Source organism: Palaemon carinicauda, chromosome 14 (genome assembly GCF_036898095.1).
Source record: "Palaemon carinicauda isolate YSFRI2023 chromosome 14, ASM3689809v2, whole genome shotgun sequence".
In the NCBI taxonomy this organism is placed as follows: domain Eukaryota; kingdom Metazoa; phylum Arthropoda; class Malacostraca; order Decapoda; family Palaemonidae; genus Palaemon; species Palaemon carinicauda.
The window spans coordinates 43,062,491-43,081,370 of NC_090738.1; the positions used below are offsets into that span (position 1 = coordinate 43,062,491).

At 47.8% G+C, this 18,880-nt stretch overlaps 1 protein-coding gene and 1 pseudogene across 1 annotated transcript in view; both read left to right on the top strand.

The window, feature by feature from the left end:
• LOC137652743 (beta-1,4-galactosyltransferase 4-like) overlaps window positions 1-18,880 on the top strand; it is a 98,567-nt gene that overhangs the window by 18,381 nt on the left and 61,306 nt on the right. The window contains exons 2-3 of the mRNA XM_068386148.1: window positions 9,353-9,431; window positions 9,626-9,778. Coding sequence (XP_068242249.1) covers window positions 9,353-9,431; window positions 9,626-9,778 — 232 coding nt within the window. The remainder of the gene's footprint in view (window positions 1-9,352; window positions 9,432-9,625; window positions 9,779-18,880) is intronic.
• On the top strand, window positions 17,337-17,455 carry LOC137653866 (5S ribosomal RNA; annotated as a pseudogene).

Genomic DNA, 18,880 nt, shown 5'->3' on the forward strand with positions numbered 1-18,880 from the left:
CTCAGTCGGAAAGGGCAAGTAATTCCAACAGAATGGACCCTCCACAAGGATGTGTGCAAGAGACTTTGGGCCACTTGGGGTCAACCAACCATAGATCTCTTTGCAACCTCGCTGACCAAGAGGCTTCCGATCTATTGCTCTCCAGTCCCGGACCCAGCAGCAATACATATAGATGCCTTCCTCCTAGATTGGTCACACCTGGATCTCTACGCATTCCCACCGTTCAAGATTGTCAACAAGGTACTGCAGAAGTTCGCCTCTCACGAAGGGACAAGGTTGACGTTAGTTGCTCCCCTCTGGCCCGCGAGAGAATGGTTCACCGAGGTACTTCGATGGTTAGTAGACGTTCCCAGAAGTCTGCCTCTAAGAGTAGACCTTCTACGTCAGCCGCACGTAAATAAGGTACACCAAAGCCTCCACGCTCTTCGTCTGACTGCCTTCAGACTATCGAAAGACTCTCGAGAGGTAGAGGCTTTTCGAAGGAGGCAGCCAGTGCGATTGCTAGAGCAAGGAGAGCGTCTACCATTAGAGTCTACCAATCGAAGTGGGAAGTCTTCCGAGACTGGTGCAAGTCAGTTTCTGTATCCTCGACCAGTACCTCTGTAGCCCAAATAGCTGATTTTCTCTTATACCTGAGAAAAGGACGATCCCTTTCAGCTCCCACTATCAAGGGCTACAGAAGCATGTTGGCATCGGTCTTCCGGCATAGAGGCTTAGATCTTTCCAACAATAAAGATCTGCAAGACCTCCTTAAGTCTTTTGAGACCACTAAGGAGCGTCGTTTGGCTACACCTGGGTGGAATTTAGACGTGGTACTAAGATTCCTCATGTCAGACAGGTTTGAGCCTTTACAGTCAGCCTCCCTGAAAGATCTCACTCTTAAGACTCTTTTCCTGGTATGCTTAGCCTCGGCTAAAAGAGTCAGTGAGATTCATGCCTTCAGCAAGAACATCGGATTTCCGTCGGAAAAAGCTACTTGTTCGCTGCAACTTGGTTTTCTAGCCAAAAATGAGCTACCTTCTCGGCCTTGGCCTAAATCTTTCGATATTCCCAGCTTATCGGAGATCGTAGGCAATGAACTAGAAAGAGTCTTATGCCCTGTTAGAGCTCTTAAGTTCTATTTAAAGCGTACTAAACCTTTATGAGGCCAATCTGAAGCTTTATGGTGTTCAGTTAAGAAACCATCCTTGCCTATGTCAAAGAACGCTTTGTCATACTTTATCAGATTGTTAATACGAGAAGCTCATTCACATCTGAGTGAGGAAGACCGAGCTTTGCTTAAGGTTAAGACGCACGAGGTTAGAGCTGTAGCAACTTCCGTGGCCTTTAAGCAAAATAGATCTCTGCAAAGTATAATGGACGCAACCTATTGGAGAAGCAAGTCAGTGTTCGCGTCATTTTACTTGAAAGATGTCCAGTCTCTTTACGAGAACTGCTACACACTGGGACCATTCGTAGCAGCGAGTGCAGTAGTGGGTGAGGGCTCAACCACTACAATTCCCTAATTCCATATCCTTTTAATCTGTCTCTTGAAATGTTTTTAATGTTGTTTTTTATGGGTTGTCCGGAAGGCTAAGAAGCCTTTCGCATCCTGGTTGATTTGGCGGATGGTCAAAGTCATTTCTTGAGAGCGCCCAGATTTGGGGTTTGATGAGGTCCTGTTGTATGGGTTGCAGCCCTTGATACTTCAGCTCCTAGGGGTCTGTCAGCATCCTAAGAGGATCGCGAGGCTCCGTAAGGAAGACGTACTTACAAGGCAGAGTAATCATCTAAGTCGACTTCCTTACCAGGTACCTATTTATTTTGTTTTCGTTATATTGATAACTTCCAAAATGAAATAAAAACTCTTAGCTTAAACGATGTAAACATATTTAACTGGTCTCTACCCACCACCCTGGGTGTGAATCAGCTATATATATTCACCGGCTAAGTTAAATATTTAAAAATGATATTTTAATTATAAAATAAATTTTTCAATATTAAACTTAGCCGGTGATCATATAAGCTGTCAGCTCTGCTGCCCGACAGAAAAACCTACGGTCAAAATACGCCAGCGATCGCTATACAGGTAGGGGGTGTACATCAACAGCGCCATCTGTCTAGCAGGTACTCAAGTACTCCATGTAAACACAGAACCAATTTTCTCTCTGTCGTGCCACCGGCAAGACCTACTAAATTCGCTGTTGCTTACTGGATTGGTTTTCACAGATTTTGGTGAAGTACTCATTTCTAGTTATTAGCTTTCGCTTTGCAGAGGTTATCTTCAATACTTCCTTGCATTCTTTTATTGATTTTTGGATTATTTGTTGACGACTTGGATAGATTTTGAATTCCCCTTTGACTAATTTAAGATGGCTGACCCTTCTCAAGTCCCTAAATACAGAAAGTGTAGTGCTAGGGACTGTTCAAGGCGTCTTCCAAAGGCCTCTATCGATCCGCACACCGTTTGTTCCAATTGTCGGGGTAAAACCTGTCAATTGGAAGATCGATGTGAGGAATGCGTTGGGCTTTCGGAATTCAATTTTCTCGAATTCCTGAAATATTCACGTAGGCTAGAGAGAGATAGAGTCAGGAGAAGTTCATCTCGCTCCGTTGATATTTCCTCTCCCCATGCCCCACAACCTATTCCTTCCCCTGTAGTGGTTGCTCCTGATCCCCCTTCTAGCACTCAACAACCTTCGATGGCAGATATGATGCGTGCCATCCAGGCTCTGGGTGAGAGAGTCGAGTCATTGGCGAGTGACCGTAACCAACTCATGGCAGACGTCAAGGAGTTGAAGGGTAAGAGTGCAGTGGGTAGTGACAAAGTGAGTGGTAGTGTTGTGGAAAGTGTTAGTGTTGCGCTTGAGGGTGCGTCTGTTTGTGCCTGTCGTCCTCCCAGTCCGGGACCTCTTGCAAGCTCCCAAGCCCAGGGGAGAAGCAATGTCGTACGACCAAAGGGTTCGACAGGCTTTAATCAGCGGACAGACGTTCCCTCCGTGGTTTCGGACGTATCTTGCCAAGATCGCCCCACCCACAAGAAGACGAGAGAGCCCATTTATTCCTCGTCTGCGGAAGATGTTTCTCGGAAGAAACAATGGACCAAGGTCTCACGACCTCTTAAACGCATGTCGGTCCCTTCCGCGCAAGTCCAACGGCCCAGTTGTAGCCACTGGGTCAGTTCGGACTCGCTGCAGTCTTCCGATGACTGCACACCTCCTAAGAGAGGCAAAGCGGTACCGCAACAGGCAGTAACACCGTCTGTTGCCGCACCTGCTACTGTAGACCCTAAGTGGTCTTTGCTGCAGACCATGCAGACACAGTTAACATCTTTAATGCAGGACTTTCGTGCGGAGAAGGTTGACGCTGCACCCGTTAGCCTACAACCAACCACGGTTGTGCGTCCAGTAGACGCTGAGGCTACCTTCTCCCGCACTCCAGCTGTGAGAGTCCCACCACCCATGCGCAGTGTACCCTGCCAGCCGCATGTTGACGTTCAGCGACGCATGGAACCCTCCGTTGACGTTCGCGAGTTACAACAACAACTTAAGTTGTTTTGTTTTGACGCGGTGCGTCAACCTCCGCAACCCACTGTGGTTACCACTACTCGCCCACAGCAGACTAGACAGTCAAGAGTAGACGCTTTGCGCCCCCGCGCAGCTATGGTTGTTGCCAGCTCACAGACTGGCCAACAGTTCCATGACGTTGCGTCCAGTGCAGTCACGCATGCACCCGTGCTGCCGGACTCAGCTGACCAGCCAATTCCTACTCCTTTGCCGCTTCCTCCTCAGTATTCAGACGATGGACTCTCTGATGATGACGACGCTGCACACCTTGACGACCCGCACACGGACATCGACGAACCCAAGACCTCGCCTCCCTCCTTGGACTTTAGAAAAGTTCTTACACTGTTCAAGGAGATGTATCCTGATCAGTTTGTTTCTGCAGCCCCACGCTCTCCTCCATCTGAGTTCGCTTTAGGCACGCAGTCATCCGCGCCTGCCTTTACGAAGCTCGTCCTCGCCCGCTCGTCCAAGAGAGCTTTAAGAGTGTTGGGAGATTGGATGCAGTCCAAAAAGCACCTTGGGAAGACAGCATTCTTGTTTCCCCCTGCGAAACTCGCTTCCAGATCGAGCGTCTGGTATGCCACGGGAGAAGTTCTCGGCTTGGGAGTTCCTGCCTCTGCCCAGGGCGACTTCTCAAGTCTAGTAGACTCTCCCCGCAGGCTGGCCATGAGACGCTCCAAGATTTGTTGGACTCCTTCAGACTTAGACCATCTGATGAAAGGAGTGTTCAGAGCCTTCGAGGTTTTTAACTTTTTGGATTGGTGTTTAGGAGCGTTGAGCAGGAAGACCTCCCCTTCTGACAAGGAAACTTCCATGCTCATTATGTCCTGCATGGACAAGGCTATACGGGACGGTTCCAGTGAGCTTGCGGCTTCGTTCGTTTCCGGGGTCCTCAAGAAACGGGAAAACCTTTGCTCCTTCTTGTCAGCTGGAGTAACACAATGTCAGAGATCGGAACTCATGTTTGCTCCTCTCTCGAAGTGCCTTTTCCCAGAGGAGTTGATCAAGGAGATTGCTGCCTCCTTGATTCAAAAAGACACGCATGACCTGGTTGCGTCATCTGCCCGCAAAGCCACCCCTTTGCCTACCGTGTCTAGACCCAGGATGGATACTCCAGCGTCAAGATTTATTCCGCCCTTTCGTGGCAGAGCCTCCAGCAGAGGAGGTGCTCGTGCCGAAGGTAAACGTGGGAGTAAGAAGAAAGGTACCAAGTCCTTTAGAGGCAGAGTCTGACTGCCACCTTCTTCAGACAGCAGTGGGAGCCAGACTCAAGAACTACTGGCAGTCCTGGGAGAACAGGGGCGCAGATGCACAATCTGTGAAGTTGCTCAGAGAAGGGTACAAGATCCCGTTCTTGTGCAAGCCCCCTCTAGCAACGACTCCCATCGACCTCTCTCCCAGGTACAGAGAGGAGGACAAGAGACTAGCTTTGAAGCAAGAGGTGTCTCTCTTACTAGAAAAGGGAGCGGTAGTCAAAGTCCGGGACCATCAATCCCCGGGCTTCTACAACCGTCTCTTCTTAGTGGTAAAGAAGACAGGAGGGTGGAGACCGGTGCTAGACGTCAGTGCTCTGAATGTCTTTGTCACAAAGCAGACGTTCGCCATGGAGACGACAAAGTCTGTTCTAGCAGCGGTCAGGAAGGAAGACTGGATGGTCTCTTTAGACCTAAAGGACGCTTACTTTCACGTCCCCATCCACCCAGATTCCCAACCTTTTCTAAGGTTCGTTTACGGGAAGGTTGTCTACCAATTTCAAGCCCTGTACTTTGGCCTAAGCACGGCGCCTCTTGTCTTTACGAAACTGATGAGGAATATTGCCAAATTCCTGCATTTAGCAGACATCAGAGCCTCCCTCTATTTGGACGACTGGCTTCTAAGAGCTTCGTCCAGTCGTCGCTGTCTGGAGAATCTAAAGTGGACTCTAGATCTGACCAAGGAATTGGGTCTCCTGGTCAATATGGAAAAGTCCCAACTGGTCCCATCCCAAACTATAGTGTACCTAGGGATGGAGATTCACAGTCAAGCTTTTCGGGCTTTTCCGTCGGCCCCCAGAATAAGTCAAGCCCAAGGATGCATCCAGAACATGCTAAAGAAGGAGCGATGTTCAGTCAGACAGTGGATGAGTCTGATAGGGACGCTTTCATCACTGGACCAGTTCATTGCGTTAGGGAGACTGCACCTCCGTCCCCTTCAATTTCACCTGGCTGTTCACTGGAGAAAGGACAAGACGCTAGAAGCGGTCTTGATCCCCTTTTCCGAGAAGATGAAGTCATCACTGACTTGGTGGAAGGACAACATCTACCTCAGAGAGGGTCTGCCCCTGGCTGTTCAGACCCCCAACCACGTTCTCTTCTCGGACGCATCGGACACGGGCTGGGGTGCGACATTAGACGGTCAGGAATGCTCGGGCACTTGGAACTCGGATCAAAGAACGTTTCATATCAACTGCAAGGAGCTACTGGCAGTTCATCTGGCCTTGAAAAGCTTCAAGTCCCTCCTTCTAGGCAAGGTGGTGGAGGTGAACTCAGACAACACCACAGCCTTGGCGTACATCTCCAAGCAAGGAGGGACCCATTCTATGACGTTGTACGAGATCGCAAGGGACCTCCTCACCTGGTCAAGAGATCTAAACCTGTCTCTAGTAACGAGGTTCATTCAAGGCAACATGAATGTCATGGCGGACCGCCTCAGTCGAAAGGGTCAAATCATCCCAACAGAATGGACCCTACACAAGAATGTGTGCAAGAGACTATGGGCCACATGGGGCCAACCTACCATAGATCTCTTTGCAACCTCGATGACCAAGAGGCTCCCAACTTATTGCTCGCCAATCCCGGACCCAGCAGCAGTTCATATAGATGCTTTTCTACTGGATTGGTCTCATCTAGACCTTTATGCATTCCCCCCGTTCAAGATTGTCAACAAGGTACTGCAGAAGTTCGCCTCTCACGAAGGGACAAGGTTGACGTTGGTTGCTCCCCTCTGGCCCGCGAGAGAATGGTTCACCGAGGTACTTCAATGGCTGGTGGACGTTCCCAGAACTCTTCCTCTAAGAGTGGACCTTCTACGTCAGCCACACGTAAAGAAGGTACACCCAAGCCTCCACGCTCTTCGTCTGACTGCCTTCAGACTATCGAAAGACTCTCGAGAGCTAGAGGCTTTTCGAAGGAGGCAGCCAGGGCGAGATTGCTAGAGCAAGGAGGACATCCACTCTTAGAGTCTACCAGTCGAAGTGGGAAGTCTTCCGAAGCTGGTGCAAGTCGGTATCAGTATCCTCAACCAGTACCTCTGTAACCCAAATAGCTGACTTCCTTTTATACCTGAGGAAGGAAAGATCTCTTTCAGCTCCCACGATCAAAGGTTACAGAAGCATGTTGGCAGCAGTCTTCCGTCACAGAGGCTTAGATCTTTCCAACAACAAAGATCTACAGGACCTCCTTAAGTCTTTTGAGACCTCGAAGGAGCGTCGTTTGGCCACACCAGGTTGGAATTTAGACGTGGTACTAAGATTCCTTATGTCAGAAAGGTTCGAGCCACTACAATCAGCCTCCTTTAAAGATCTCACTTTAAAGACTCTTTTCCTCGTCTGCTTAGCAACAGCTAAAAGAGTCAGTGAGATACACGCCTTCAGCAGGAACATCGGATTTTCATCTGAAACGGCTACATGTTCTTTACAGCTTGGTTTTCTAGCCAAAAACGAACTACCTTCTCGTCCTTGGCCGAAATCGTTCGATATTCCAAGCCTTTCTAATTTGGTTGGAAATGAACTAGAAAGAGTCTTATGCCCTGTTAGAGCTCTTAAGTTCTATTTAAGACGAACTAAACCTTTACGAGGACAGTAAGAAGCTTTATGGTGTGCTATTAAGAAACCTTCTTTACCTATGTCAAAGAATGCAGTTTCCTATTATATCAGACTGTTGATACGAGAAGCTCATTCCCATCTGAATGAGGAAGACCTTGCTTTGCTGAAGGTAAGGACACATGAAGTTAGAGCTGTCGCAACTTCAGTGGCCTTTAAACAAAACAGATCTCTGCAGAGTATAATGGACGCAACCTATTGGAGAAGCAAGTCAGTGTTCGCGTCTTTTTATCTTAAAGATGTCCAGTCTCTTTACGAGAACTGCTACACCCTGGGACCATTCGTAGCAGCGAGTGCAGTAGTGGGTGAGGGCTCAACCACTACATTCCCCTAATTCCATAACCTTTTTTAATCTGTCTCTTGAAATGTTTTTTATTGTTGTTTTTTGGGTTGTCCGGAAGGCTAAAAAGCCTTTCGCATCCTGGTTGATTTGGCGGGTGGTCAAATTCTTTTCTTGAGAAGCGCCTAGATTAGAGGTTTTGATGAGGTCCTTTAGTATGGGTTGCAACCCTTGATACTTCAGCTCCTAGGAGTCGCTCAGCATCCTAAGAGGATCGCGAGGCTCAGTAAGGAAGACGTACTTAAAAAGGCAGAGTAATTGTTCAAGTCGACTTCCTTACCAGGTACTTATTTATTTTATGTTTGTTATTTTGAATAACTGCTAAAATGAAATACAAAATACTTAGCTCATAATAATGTAAACATGTAATGCTGGTCTCTACCCACCCCCCTGGGTGTGAATCAGCTTATATGATCACCGGCTAAGTTTAATATTGAAAAATGTTATTTTTATTAATAAAATAAATTTTTGAATATACTTACCCGGTGATCATATATTAAAGGACCCTCCCTTCCTCCCCAATAGAGACCCAGTGGACCGAGGAGAAAATTGGTTCTGTGTTTACATGGAGTACTTGAGTACCTGCTAGACAGATGGCGCTGTTGATGTACACCCCCTACCTGTATAGCGATCGCTGGCGTATTTTGACCGTAGGTTTTTCTGTCGGGCAGCAGAGCTGACAGCTTATATGATCACCGGGTAAGTATATTCAAAAAATTATTTTATTAATAAAAATAACATTTTTGAATAGACTTACCCGGTGAATATATAAATTAAATGACCCTCCCTTCCTCCCCAATAGAGACGCAGTGGGATGAGAAGAAATTGAGTCTTTGTTTACATCGAGTATGGTATCTGGCCGACAGTTGGCGCTGGTGGGCACACCCGCAACCTGTATAGCGATCGCTGGCGAGTTTTACTGTTTTTTTGTCTGTCGAGCAACAGAGTTGCAGCTATATATATTCTCCGGGTAAGTCTATTCAAAAATTTATTTTATAATTAAAATATCATTTTTCCTAACATGCAAACCTGGAGCTAATTATACAAAGTGGCCTGCCATCCTTGTCCCCCAAGAAGTACTGCCTGAAAGCAAAGTGGTTGCTCATCTCAGGTGTGTGAGTGAGCAGGGTAGCTGACTACCCCTACCCCCCACCTGCTAACTAGCGGTTGGGGGGTTATCCAACGCTAAAATTATCGTGGCTTGTCTTTCTGCTCCGCAGAAGTAAAACCCCATGTAAATAGCTCCAGGTTTGTTTGCTAGGAAAAATACAAATTACTTACAAATTTGTCATATTATATTTTTCCTATGCCTTAACCACCCTGCAAGTCCTAGGTTTAAAGTTGAATTGGCTACTTCATTTGGTGGCATGGGGCGGTGCTTCCCCACCACCCGCCAGAAACTACCAACACATCGGTATAGTATTAACAGCTGAGTTCTAGTTTCGCTGAAAACATACTCCCCTATTAAAGGACTCAGGGTTGTATGTTTCGGAAAAAAAAAAAATTGCTATATTTAATGTCTTTTAATGCTAAAACCATCATTAAGCTGATGTGACCAATAATTATGACCATAAATTTTCTTGTACAGTAATTACTTTTTCTTTTCAGAACATTGTATGATGGCCAGTAAAGAAAAAATTCAAAACTATGAACACTTTTTGAATAATGTTTTGAGGCAGGATTTAAAGTAAGTACTGTAATATATTAGTGTATGTTATGACAACAATGTTGAATATTGTGCAAACTATTACTATCATATGATCTACTGTAAGTAAAGTATTTTTTATCTGGAATTTAACAGAGTAAGTTATAAATTTTCATCCAATATATAGCAATTTCTTTCCAGGATTTTCTATACAATTTTTAAATCTTTTGCAACAGAGAGGAACTTGAAAGGCGCGATAAGTTGTTTCAAGACATCGCTGATCATTCACAGTTAAAACAGTCAATCAACTGTATCATTCTGGATGAAACCAATGAGGGCCTACGAACTCAAGTTGATTTAGGATCAAACTTCTACGTCCAAGCTCATGTGTATGTACTGTACTATTGGCTGATGCTTTTGTAGTAAAGTCTCATTATAAATATATAAATAGTTGTTTGTACACAAATACAAACCATCATCCAGTAACAGGAGTGTGACTTCAACGGAACTGGAACAGCCTTTGGCAAGGGGAGCACTGCCCACCTATCACTCAGCTCGACATTCGCTTTTGTATTAGGCAACAAGCAGTACACATGTTCACTTGTTTCCCTCACAAATTTGCCTATTCAAAATTTTACCTTGCTCTCTCTTTCTAGATATATATAGAGTTGTTGTTGATGGGCACAAGAGTATAGGAATGTGATATCTGGTGTTCCTCAGGGTAGTGTTCTTGGCCCATTACTTTTCATACTATATACACATGACATGCGGTTTGGTCTGGAAAACAAGCTTGTTGCATATGCAGATGGTACTACTCTCTTTGCATCAATTCCATCTCTTGAATGTAGATCTGGGGTTGCTGAATCCCTTAGTAGAGATCTAGCTAAAATTAGTGCATGGTGCAAATTATGGGTTATGTAGGTGAATCCTAACAACTCAAAGTATGATTGTAAGTAGGTCAAGGACGTTGGCTCTTCAACATCCGGATCTTAGTACAGTATTGATAATGTTTCTTTATCTTTGTATGACTCTTAAAATTTTAGGTATGATTCTTGACAGCAAATTTACTTTTGAGAAACACATTAGGTCTGTGTCTTCTTCACTTGCACAAAAAATTGGCTTATCGAGAAAGTCTTTCAAGATTTTTGGTGATCAATCTATTCTGAAGAATTGTTTTAATTCTTTCATTCTACTGTACCTAGTTTTGAGTATTGTTCTCCTGTCTGGTGTTCAGCTGCTGATTCTCATCTTAAATTGTTGGACATCTCCTGTCTGGTCTTCAGCTGCTGATTTCATCATAATTTGTTGGACAGAAACTTACGGTCTAGTGAATTTCTTATTCCTGATCTAGATATTGATCTTTGGCACCGTCGTTCAATTAGTTCATTATGCATGTTGCATAAGATTTTTCATAATTCTGACCATCCTTTACATTCAGATCTTCTCGGACAATTCCATCCTGTTTGTAATACTGTACTAGGCATGCAGATAATTCTAATAGCCAGGTCTTCTCCGTCATGAGGCTCAATACTACACAGTATTCAAGAAGTTTTATTCCAGCTGTGGCCAAGTTGTGGAGTGATCTTCCTAATTGGGTAGTTGAATCGGTAGAACATCAGAAGTTCAAACTTGTAGCAAATGTTTTTATATTGAACAGGCTAACATAAGTCTTTTTTTAAATTTTATATATAGAATATCTGTTTTTATGTTACTGTTTTAAAAATATTTTGTTTTAGTTAATTATTTCTCATATCTTTTATTTATTTCCTTATTCCTTTCCTCACGGGGCTATTTTTCCTGTTGGAGCCCTTGGGCTTGTAGCATCTTGCTTTACAACTACGGTTATATCTTAGCTAGTAATAATAATAATAATAATAATAATAATACTGTACCTGTAATACAGAATCTACACATGATGCAACCTGATCCATATTGGAATGAAGGTTTGCTTTTACTCTATAAGGTTGGACATTTAACTCGGAATCATTGTTTACATTGTTACTATAGAAATACTTATTAAAACACTACTGTACTCCAGTTGGAATTAGTTCTTGTCATCTTATGTTTAGCATTTCTATATTTAGGGCTAGTACCAATCAATTCAAGGTACTGTGTCAAGTGATCTTCATCTAGATTAGAACATTGTGAACAATGATTGTTTAACCTTCTACAAGGATCACAAACCGAATGTGGCTCAACAGTCTCTATGTATAACTTATTAGTATTGCATTCAAGACAATACTCTATTGTTCATAGTTCTTTTAACCAAAGACACACAGTTCCAGATATCTTGGCTAGCTGTATGACAAATTTAGAAAAGGATGACACTGTAATTACTGATAATTAATGATGCAAGAGCCAGGTCATGTAATCACAACCCATGGCTAAATCAATCTGATATCCACAGCAAAGGTACTATCAGTCAAGCTACCACGGTATTTCTAGGTGACGTAACTTAGGGATATTATAATAGCTGGTTCTAGAGAGAGAAGATGGCAATGGAAGAAACATATCTAATTTTATTTACTATGAGGTCTTGAAGCTTGCCTTTTTAAATTTATAGCTCATGGCTCAAAAGTAAGTGGCAGTTCACTGAATAATAGGTTTTAGAGTGAATTATCATGGGACTAGTGACCCTTCAGTTCATTAAATGGGACTTCATTTTATATTGATAAGTCCATCTAACAAGCTGTAACCTTTTTACAAGGTTCCAATTCGACCCATAACCCCTCAGTGGGAAGTTCTGTTTTCCTATTTATACTCTGGTTACATACATCAGTGCATCGCCTTGTAACAAAAGAAAGTCCTTCTATCTCAATAGCTACATAAGCAATTATAAATTGATGAAGATGTGTTAAAAAGAAAGTATTTGCAATATTTTATTGACACAAACCCAAAGGCTTTCTTAAAGAGCCAACTTACCAAACCCTCATTTTTTATTGTAATTGAAGATGTCACAGATGCTGATGGTTCCTGGAGGTATTCCAAGCCAGGTAGTGGTTCTTCTTTTGAAAATTTTTAAATGAATATGATCACAGGATAAGTACAGTACAGTAATTGTGAATTAATAGTTGTTCCGTAACCGAAATACAAACCACGCTATTTACATTGGGTTTACCTTTTAGCGTAGCTGAAATGGCGAGCCATTAGAATTTAACGAGGGTATATTACCCCCGCGCTAGTTAGCAGGGGGGTAGGGGAGTGGTAGCTAGCTACCCCTCCCCCCCTCACACACCGGTGAATTGCTTCACTTTCACTTTTGGCTCGGACATGGACAGACGTCTCTGTCTTTGTCCTCGCTTGGCAGCCATTGTTTGTTTTGTCTTTACTTAATCACTTACTTTTCTTTTACTCAATATATATGTACAGTAAACATTTTCTCATGTTTATGTATATATTTGAGTATAATGTAGAAATCAGTAAGTTTCCTTTTCAGAGTTGGTGCTTGTGTGTGTAGTGTACGATATCTCTTTGGAGCCCTCGGCAGTTAGGCCACCATGGTGTAATTTCATGGGTCGCGATCGAGTTTGACTTCGGTCTTTCTCTCTCTCACCCTTTTACTACGTTTCTTTATTACGCCTTTGTAGCTTCCTTCCCGTGTGGGGGGGTTGCTACGCCGTACGTTTTGTCTCAATTAGTTTATGAATCTAATTGTATTTGTTGATTTTTCAGGTTTGTAGAACGATTCCTTTCGGGGTTTTCGTTCTTTCTTTAGTGTTCATTCATTTTTAAATTACATAATTACATAGTTACATAATTATAATTGTTATAATTCTGTGTTGGTTACAGCTCTCCTTCCGTGAGTGTAAGTGGTTGTGAGGGCACGTGCCTGTTGTGTAATTCTTGTGTTCCTTTCCCTCGGGATTCCTCTTCGGAGCCTTCCCGGGGGAATGAATGTTAACTAACGGTTTTTGTTTTATTTTTCACAGTTACCGATCTAGTTCGTTTCTGTAATGTGACAACGGAGTGAGCTGTCTTGTTGAAGCCTGGGGATTCGGCTGTTGCTGCCTCCCCTATAGATCTTCGTCAGGGGCGTGTCTCCTTCTCCTGGAAGTACTCCCGTGACGATTGACAGCTCTCCAGTTCATTTTAGAACACTCAGGAGGCTCGCCTCCTTGGGTGGGTAACTTTCCTTCCGAGGGAAGTTTTTCCTGTCCAGGCTTGAGTTTTTTTCCCCTTTTGGGGAGGTTCTTCTCTTGCCTTTTTTTTTTTCGTGCGACTATGCTCTTGGTGCTGAGCGGTCGCACCTGCAGTTACGCTCAAGGGGCTGAGCAACTGCAGGAGCCCCTCTTCGGAGGTTTGCTCCTTTTAGGTCACTGGCTGACCCGTCTCTTCTACGAAGTGTTTCTCTTTCGTTCGCGAGAGAGTACACTCATAGAGACTCCTCTTTGGAGGACTCTTCTGCTATTGTTGCTGTTGACCGCCTTCACCGTAAGGCTCACCGTCCGCTACGTCGTAAGGGCCTCCCATCTCCCTATAAGGGTGCTAAGAGGTGCCTTTTTGAATCTCCGTATGCAGCCTACAACTCCTTCTTCTTGATCTTCGCCCCTGGTGCAGATGGACAGCAGTCTGACCTCGTCTTCCGACGGGCAACGGTCTTCCCGACGGACAACGGTCTTCGGACGGACATCAGTCTCCCGACGGACAGACAACGGTCTTCCGATGGACATCAGTCTCCCGACGGACAACGATCCCTTTGGGGCAAAGGGTTGCCTCCCACGGGGGTTCTTCCCTTGCGTGTCAGGGTTCACCTGCTCGCCCTTCTGCAGTGTTCTCTCCTGCTCAGTGTTAGCGCACAGGCGCTCTCCTGCTCATCAGCGCTTTCCTGATCGCTAGCGCTCCCCTGTTCGCCAGCGCTCTCCTGTTCGTCAGCGCTCTCCTGTTCGTCAGCGCTCTCCTGTTCGTCAGCGCTCTCCTGATGATCATCTCTGCTGTTCCTGTTGGTTCCTGTTGTGCGCCCACGTTCGCCCTCGCGATCTGGAACTTCCGTTCAGGTCTTGGACAAGGACTCTTCTTCTACGCACAGGCTTCCACGCGTTGCCTTCTGCTCGCCAGCGATCACCAGCGATCACCAGCTCGCCAGCGACCACAGACGCGTCAACGTTCGCCTGCTCGTCAGCAATCTCCTACGCGTCAACGATCGCCATCGATCTGCACGCGTTTCAGTTCCCCTGGACACCATCAGTAGCGATCTAGCGCTCGCCTGCTGGGGACCACGATCTCCGGTAGCTGAGTCTTGCCGTAGATCTTCCTCCTGCTCGCCAACGCTCACCTTTACTTTTGTCCTTCTGTGCGCTAGCTTTCTTCAATTGCCAGCGCACATCTGCGCGCCATTTCTGCCACGCACCTATGGACGCCAGCGTTTTTTTCTGACCGTCTAGGATCGCCTGATTAACAGCTTGCTTCAGCGCTCACCTTCCTGATGCACCTGAGCGCCTTCTGTTAGCGCGATGCGCGCTAACCATCACTAGTCTCTTACGCGTTAGCGATCGCCTACGCGCCCGCGCGATTCTTCGCCTGCGCGCTAGCGTCTTGTTAACGCACCACCGCTCGCCAACGCGCCATCGCTTGCCGACGCGCCATCGCTTGCCGACGCGCCATCGCTTGCCGACGCGCCATCGCTTGCCGACGCGCCATCGCTTGCCAACGCGCCGTCACTCGCCTACGGGCCATCGCTCGCCAGAACGCGCCATCGCCCGCCTACGCGCCATCGGTCTCCCGACCGCCTGCGCTCACCCGCGCGCCCACGTACCCGCGCGTCCACACGCCCACGTGCCCGCGCGACCACACGCCCACGTGCCCGCGCTCCTACGCTCATGCGCGACCGCTCACATGCGCTCCAAGATTCGCCCGCGCGCGGACCGACGGTGCTCCGTCGCGCGGACCGACGGTGCTCCGTCGCGCGGACCGACGGTGCTCCGTCGCGCGGACCGACGGTGCTCCGTCGCGCGGACCGACGGTGCTCCGTCGCGCGGACCGACGGTGCTCCGTCGCGCGGACCGACGGTGCTCCGTCGCGCGGACCGACGGTGCTCCGTCGCGCGGACCGACGGTGCTCCGTCGCGCGGACCGACGGTGCTCCGTCGCGCGGACCGACGGTGCTCCGTCGCGCGGACCGACGGTGCTCCGTCGCGCGGACCGACGGTGCTCCGTCGCGCGGACCGACGGTGCTCCGTCGCGCGAACGTCGGCTTGATTCCTGCATTATCCATTGCTCGCTTACGGGTCATTGCTCGCCGACCACCAGCTCTCGCCCTTCCTACCACGCTGGCCCTCCTTCTGCGCTCCTTCGCGCACTTTCGTTTGCGTTCCTGCGTGCGCGCGCACGGGCGCTTCCACGTTCGGCCACGCGCAAACCATTGATTTACCATCGCGCAAGCGCCAAGGCAATTGCGACCGATTCCCGTTAGGGTTTCGCAACATGGCCAGCCTGGCGAGTCTTTTGGAGCGTATTTCCAGAACACGGCCTCACCCTGTAAACGCAGAGCATGGCACTTGCAAGAGCAGAAAGAATCTTCAGGGAGGTCTGAGCAACATTTTTCTTTCCAGAACCTGGGTTAGCCCTTCCCCGTCATTCCCTGGAGGGGTTTTGCCAGGGAGCTTTCCGTTCGAGATTTCTCCTTCGGCCAAGGGGTGACTGGTTTACCCATTCCTCTTCTCTATCTCGTGAAAGGGGCTTACCAGGTCCTTTCCCTCCTCGGTTGCGACCCAAGGTTTTGTACAAGGAAGCTCCAGGAAGATCATGGGTATTTTCCTCCTCTCGGGCTCAAGCACCTTGGCTTTTCATCGCCAAGTTTCGAACTTGCGGGCAAGCTAGATGTTGGACCATCTGGACGCAATGACCGAGGGCTTCCTCTCGGGTGTCTCATCCGTGGATATCGACAATCTCAGACACCCTTCCATCCTTGGGAAGAGCTTGTTTGTGCCCAAGGACAGAGACATAGACAGCGGTTGTGCGGAGGAAGTCGACTTCCGTTTTCACTCCTCCAAGGCGCTTTCTTCCAGACCCTGCAGGGCTCCAGCGCCTCTTTCTTTCAGCCTCGTCGGCCTAAGTTATCGGACCGGCTACGACAACTAAGACAAGGTGTCCAATAGCAGTCCCCTCCTGTCAGGAACAGGTAGCACGGGAGGCTCTCCCAGGGGGGCATAATCCTAGAGGGAGCGGCAGAGTTCACGGACTCTAGGATTGGCAACCCCCCTTGCAGGTCTCATGCTGGGAGGATGCCTAAGGCTACTCATCCGGATAACAGCTTCCCGATGCCGATTCCTGCACGATCTCCGTGATCAGCCAAGGATATCGCGCCTGCCGTTTCTGTCAGCGAATTCAGTGTCACTGAACCTCTATGCCATGGGGTCGGCAAGAGTTTTGCCCGTTTGGGCAGAATGATCCATGCCTTAGGAGAAGGTCCTCCATAGGATCGTCGACGAATTCACCCCCCGGCTTCTTCAGTCGATCCTTTCTCGTAGGAAAGCATCTGAGACGGGAATTCCATAGTCGACCTCTCAGTTCTGATCAAGTTTGTCGAACAAACTTCGTTCAGCGTGGAACAGCAGAATCGATCAGACTGGTAACGAGGCGACAGGACTCCTTAGGCCCTGGATCGGAAGGACGGGTACTTTGTTTCCATTCCATCCATCTTCCAGGAAGCTCTTGGAATTCAGCCTAGACTACAGGTGTTCCTGCTTAAGATGCAGTGTGGCGATCCCGCCGTGGCATCGCAGGTTTTTCCCCAGAGAACTCTCCCTGCTTTCTTCATGGCTGCTCAGGAGCAGGCTTCCGCCTCCTTCGCCTTTTGGAGGTCTGGTCAACTCCGTTAGGATCGGGTTCGACCTTCTTCAACGCCGGGACAAGCTTCCGGATCCTTACCATGAGTGGGGGTTCATGGTAATTTGCTAGGAGCCTTCTCTTCTTCTGCCTCAACATCTGGAGTATCTAGCCATTATATTAAGTCAACGGCCTTACCACGTTGGAAACCCCGCTTCTCGTCCGTCCAGCGAGGTTAATCAACGTTGGGTCTGGTCGGTACTTGGATGGGTTACCGCCTGGGGACGCCAGATTCTGTTGCCGCCTCCTCCGACCCTTCCCTTCAGTTGATTGTGGCAAGGCTGAGGAGAGTCGCAGTACCTGTTCTCAGTCAAGCAGAGCTTTCAGCCCTACTTTGGAACGTTTCCTAGGTCTCTTTTTCTCATTGACACGTCTAAAGTTCCGAACGGTTGCCTCAGGATAAGTTCCCTGTGGGGCGGCCCAAGTTCCGGTGGTTTCAAAGCAACGATTAACCGGACTTTCTGGCCCCTATGGGACCAGCGGAACGATTAGACCTGCAATTGGTGTTGACCTATGGAACCTCTTGATGGGAGTGGATATTCTCGTCCTTTCCCCACATTTTTAATGCTGTTCTTGAACTCGTCAAATAAAAGGGGGGGGGGGGGGGGCATGTTTCGGTTCAGGCCTATGGTCAGGACCGGAAGGATACCTCTCCATCATTCAGGCAGGCTTAGGGTCCGTAGTCTGGCCCCTCTACAGATCCTACAGCTCCTGCGCGACGACTTCAAGGTACTGGCGTGTTCCAACCAGCAAGGGACGCATTTTCATACCATCGCATCTTGCAGTAGAGATACTGAGATGATTTGAGATCCTCTCAATACCACCATCGGCTCGCTCATTCCGGGCAGAGGAATGTTCTCTCCGACTACCTGAGCAGAGCCTCGTAGAGAGAGTGTACCTGGGGGTCTTTGGCCTTTAGTAACCAGCAAGTCCTGGCCTGGGGGACTGATCGCGACAGCTTGGAACCTCAAGCTTCCGCTGTTCTTCCCCCCCAGTCTCAGACCCCATGACTCTTTGGCAAGATGCATTCCGGTGATGGTGGGACAACATCGACGCCTGCGTCTTCCCTCCTTTGTTGTCTGTTGAGAATGGGTCTCAACAAGACCAGGTTGTCTGTCAACCTTTCAATGGCCCTGAGAGCTCCACTGGGACTATTCGCAGAACGGTTTCCGGACCCTCTGCTTCCCCTGACGGAACTCCTGGGAGAGCTTCTCCCACGGCACAGGCTACTCAAACAACCACACTGCAACATCTTTCACGAGCCAGGGCGTCGCTTCGGCTTCATGCCTGGAGACACTACGCCTCCTCCTCAAGAACAGACAACTCGCTACAGACGCGGGGCGGAGGTCGCGTCATCTGCGATAGTCATCCGCAGGGGTCTACCAGGCGAAGTGGAGAGTCTTCTGTGGTTGGTGTCGTGGGAGATATACCTTTTCCCTTGAGGCCTCTTCTCCAGCAATAACGAACTTATTGCTTGTCGGAGGGAGGAAACTCCTTTCCGCTCTCGGCAATGAAGCCTGTCGCTCAGCCTTTCCCTGACCTTCAGGCTGAAGGAATAACTTTTTCCTTCCCGCTGGACCTTTCCTCGCTCATGCGAAGCTGCGTACGTCCCTGCCCTAGTCGGAGTGAGACCTCCAACATGGAGCATGGTTCGGACTTTTTAGTCCC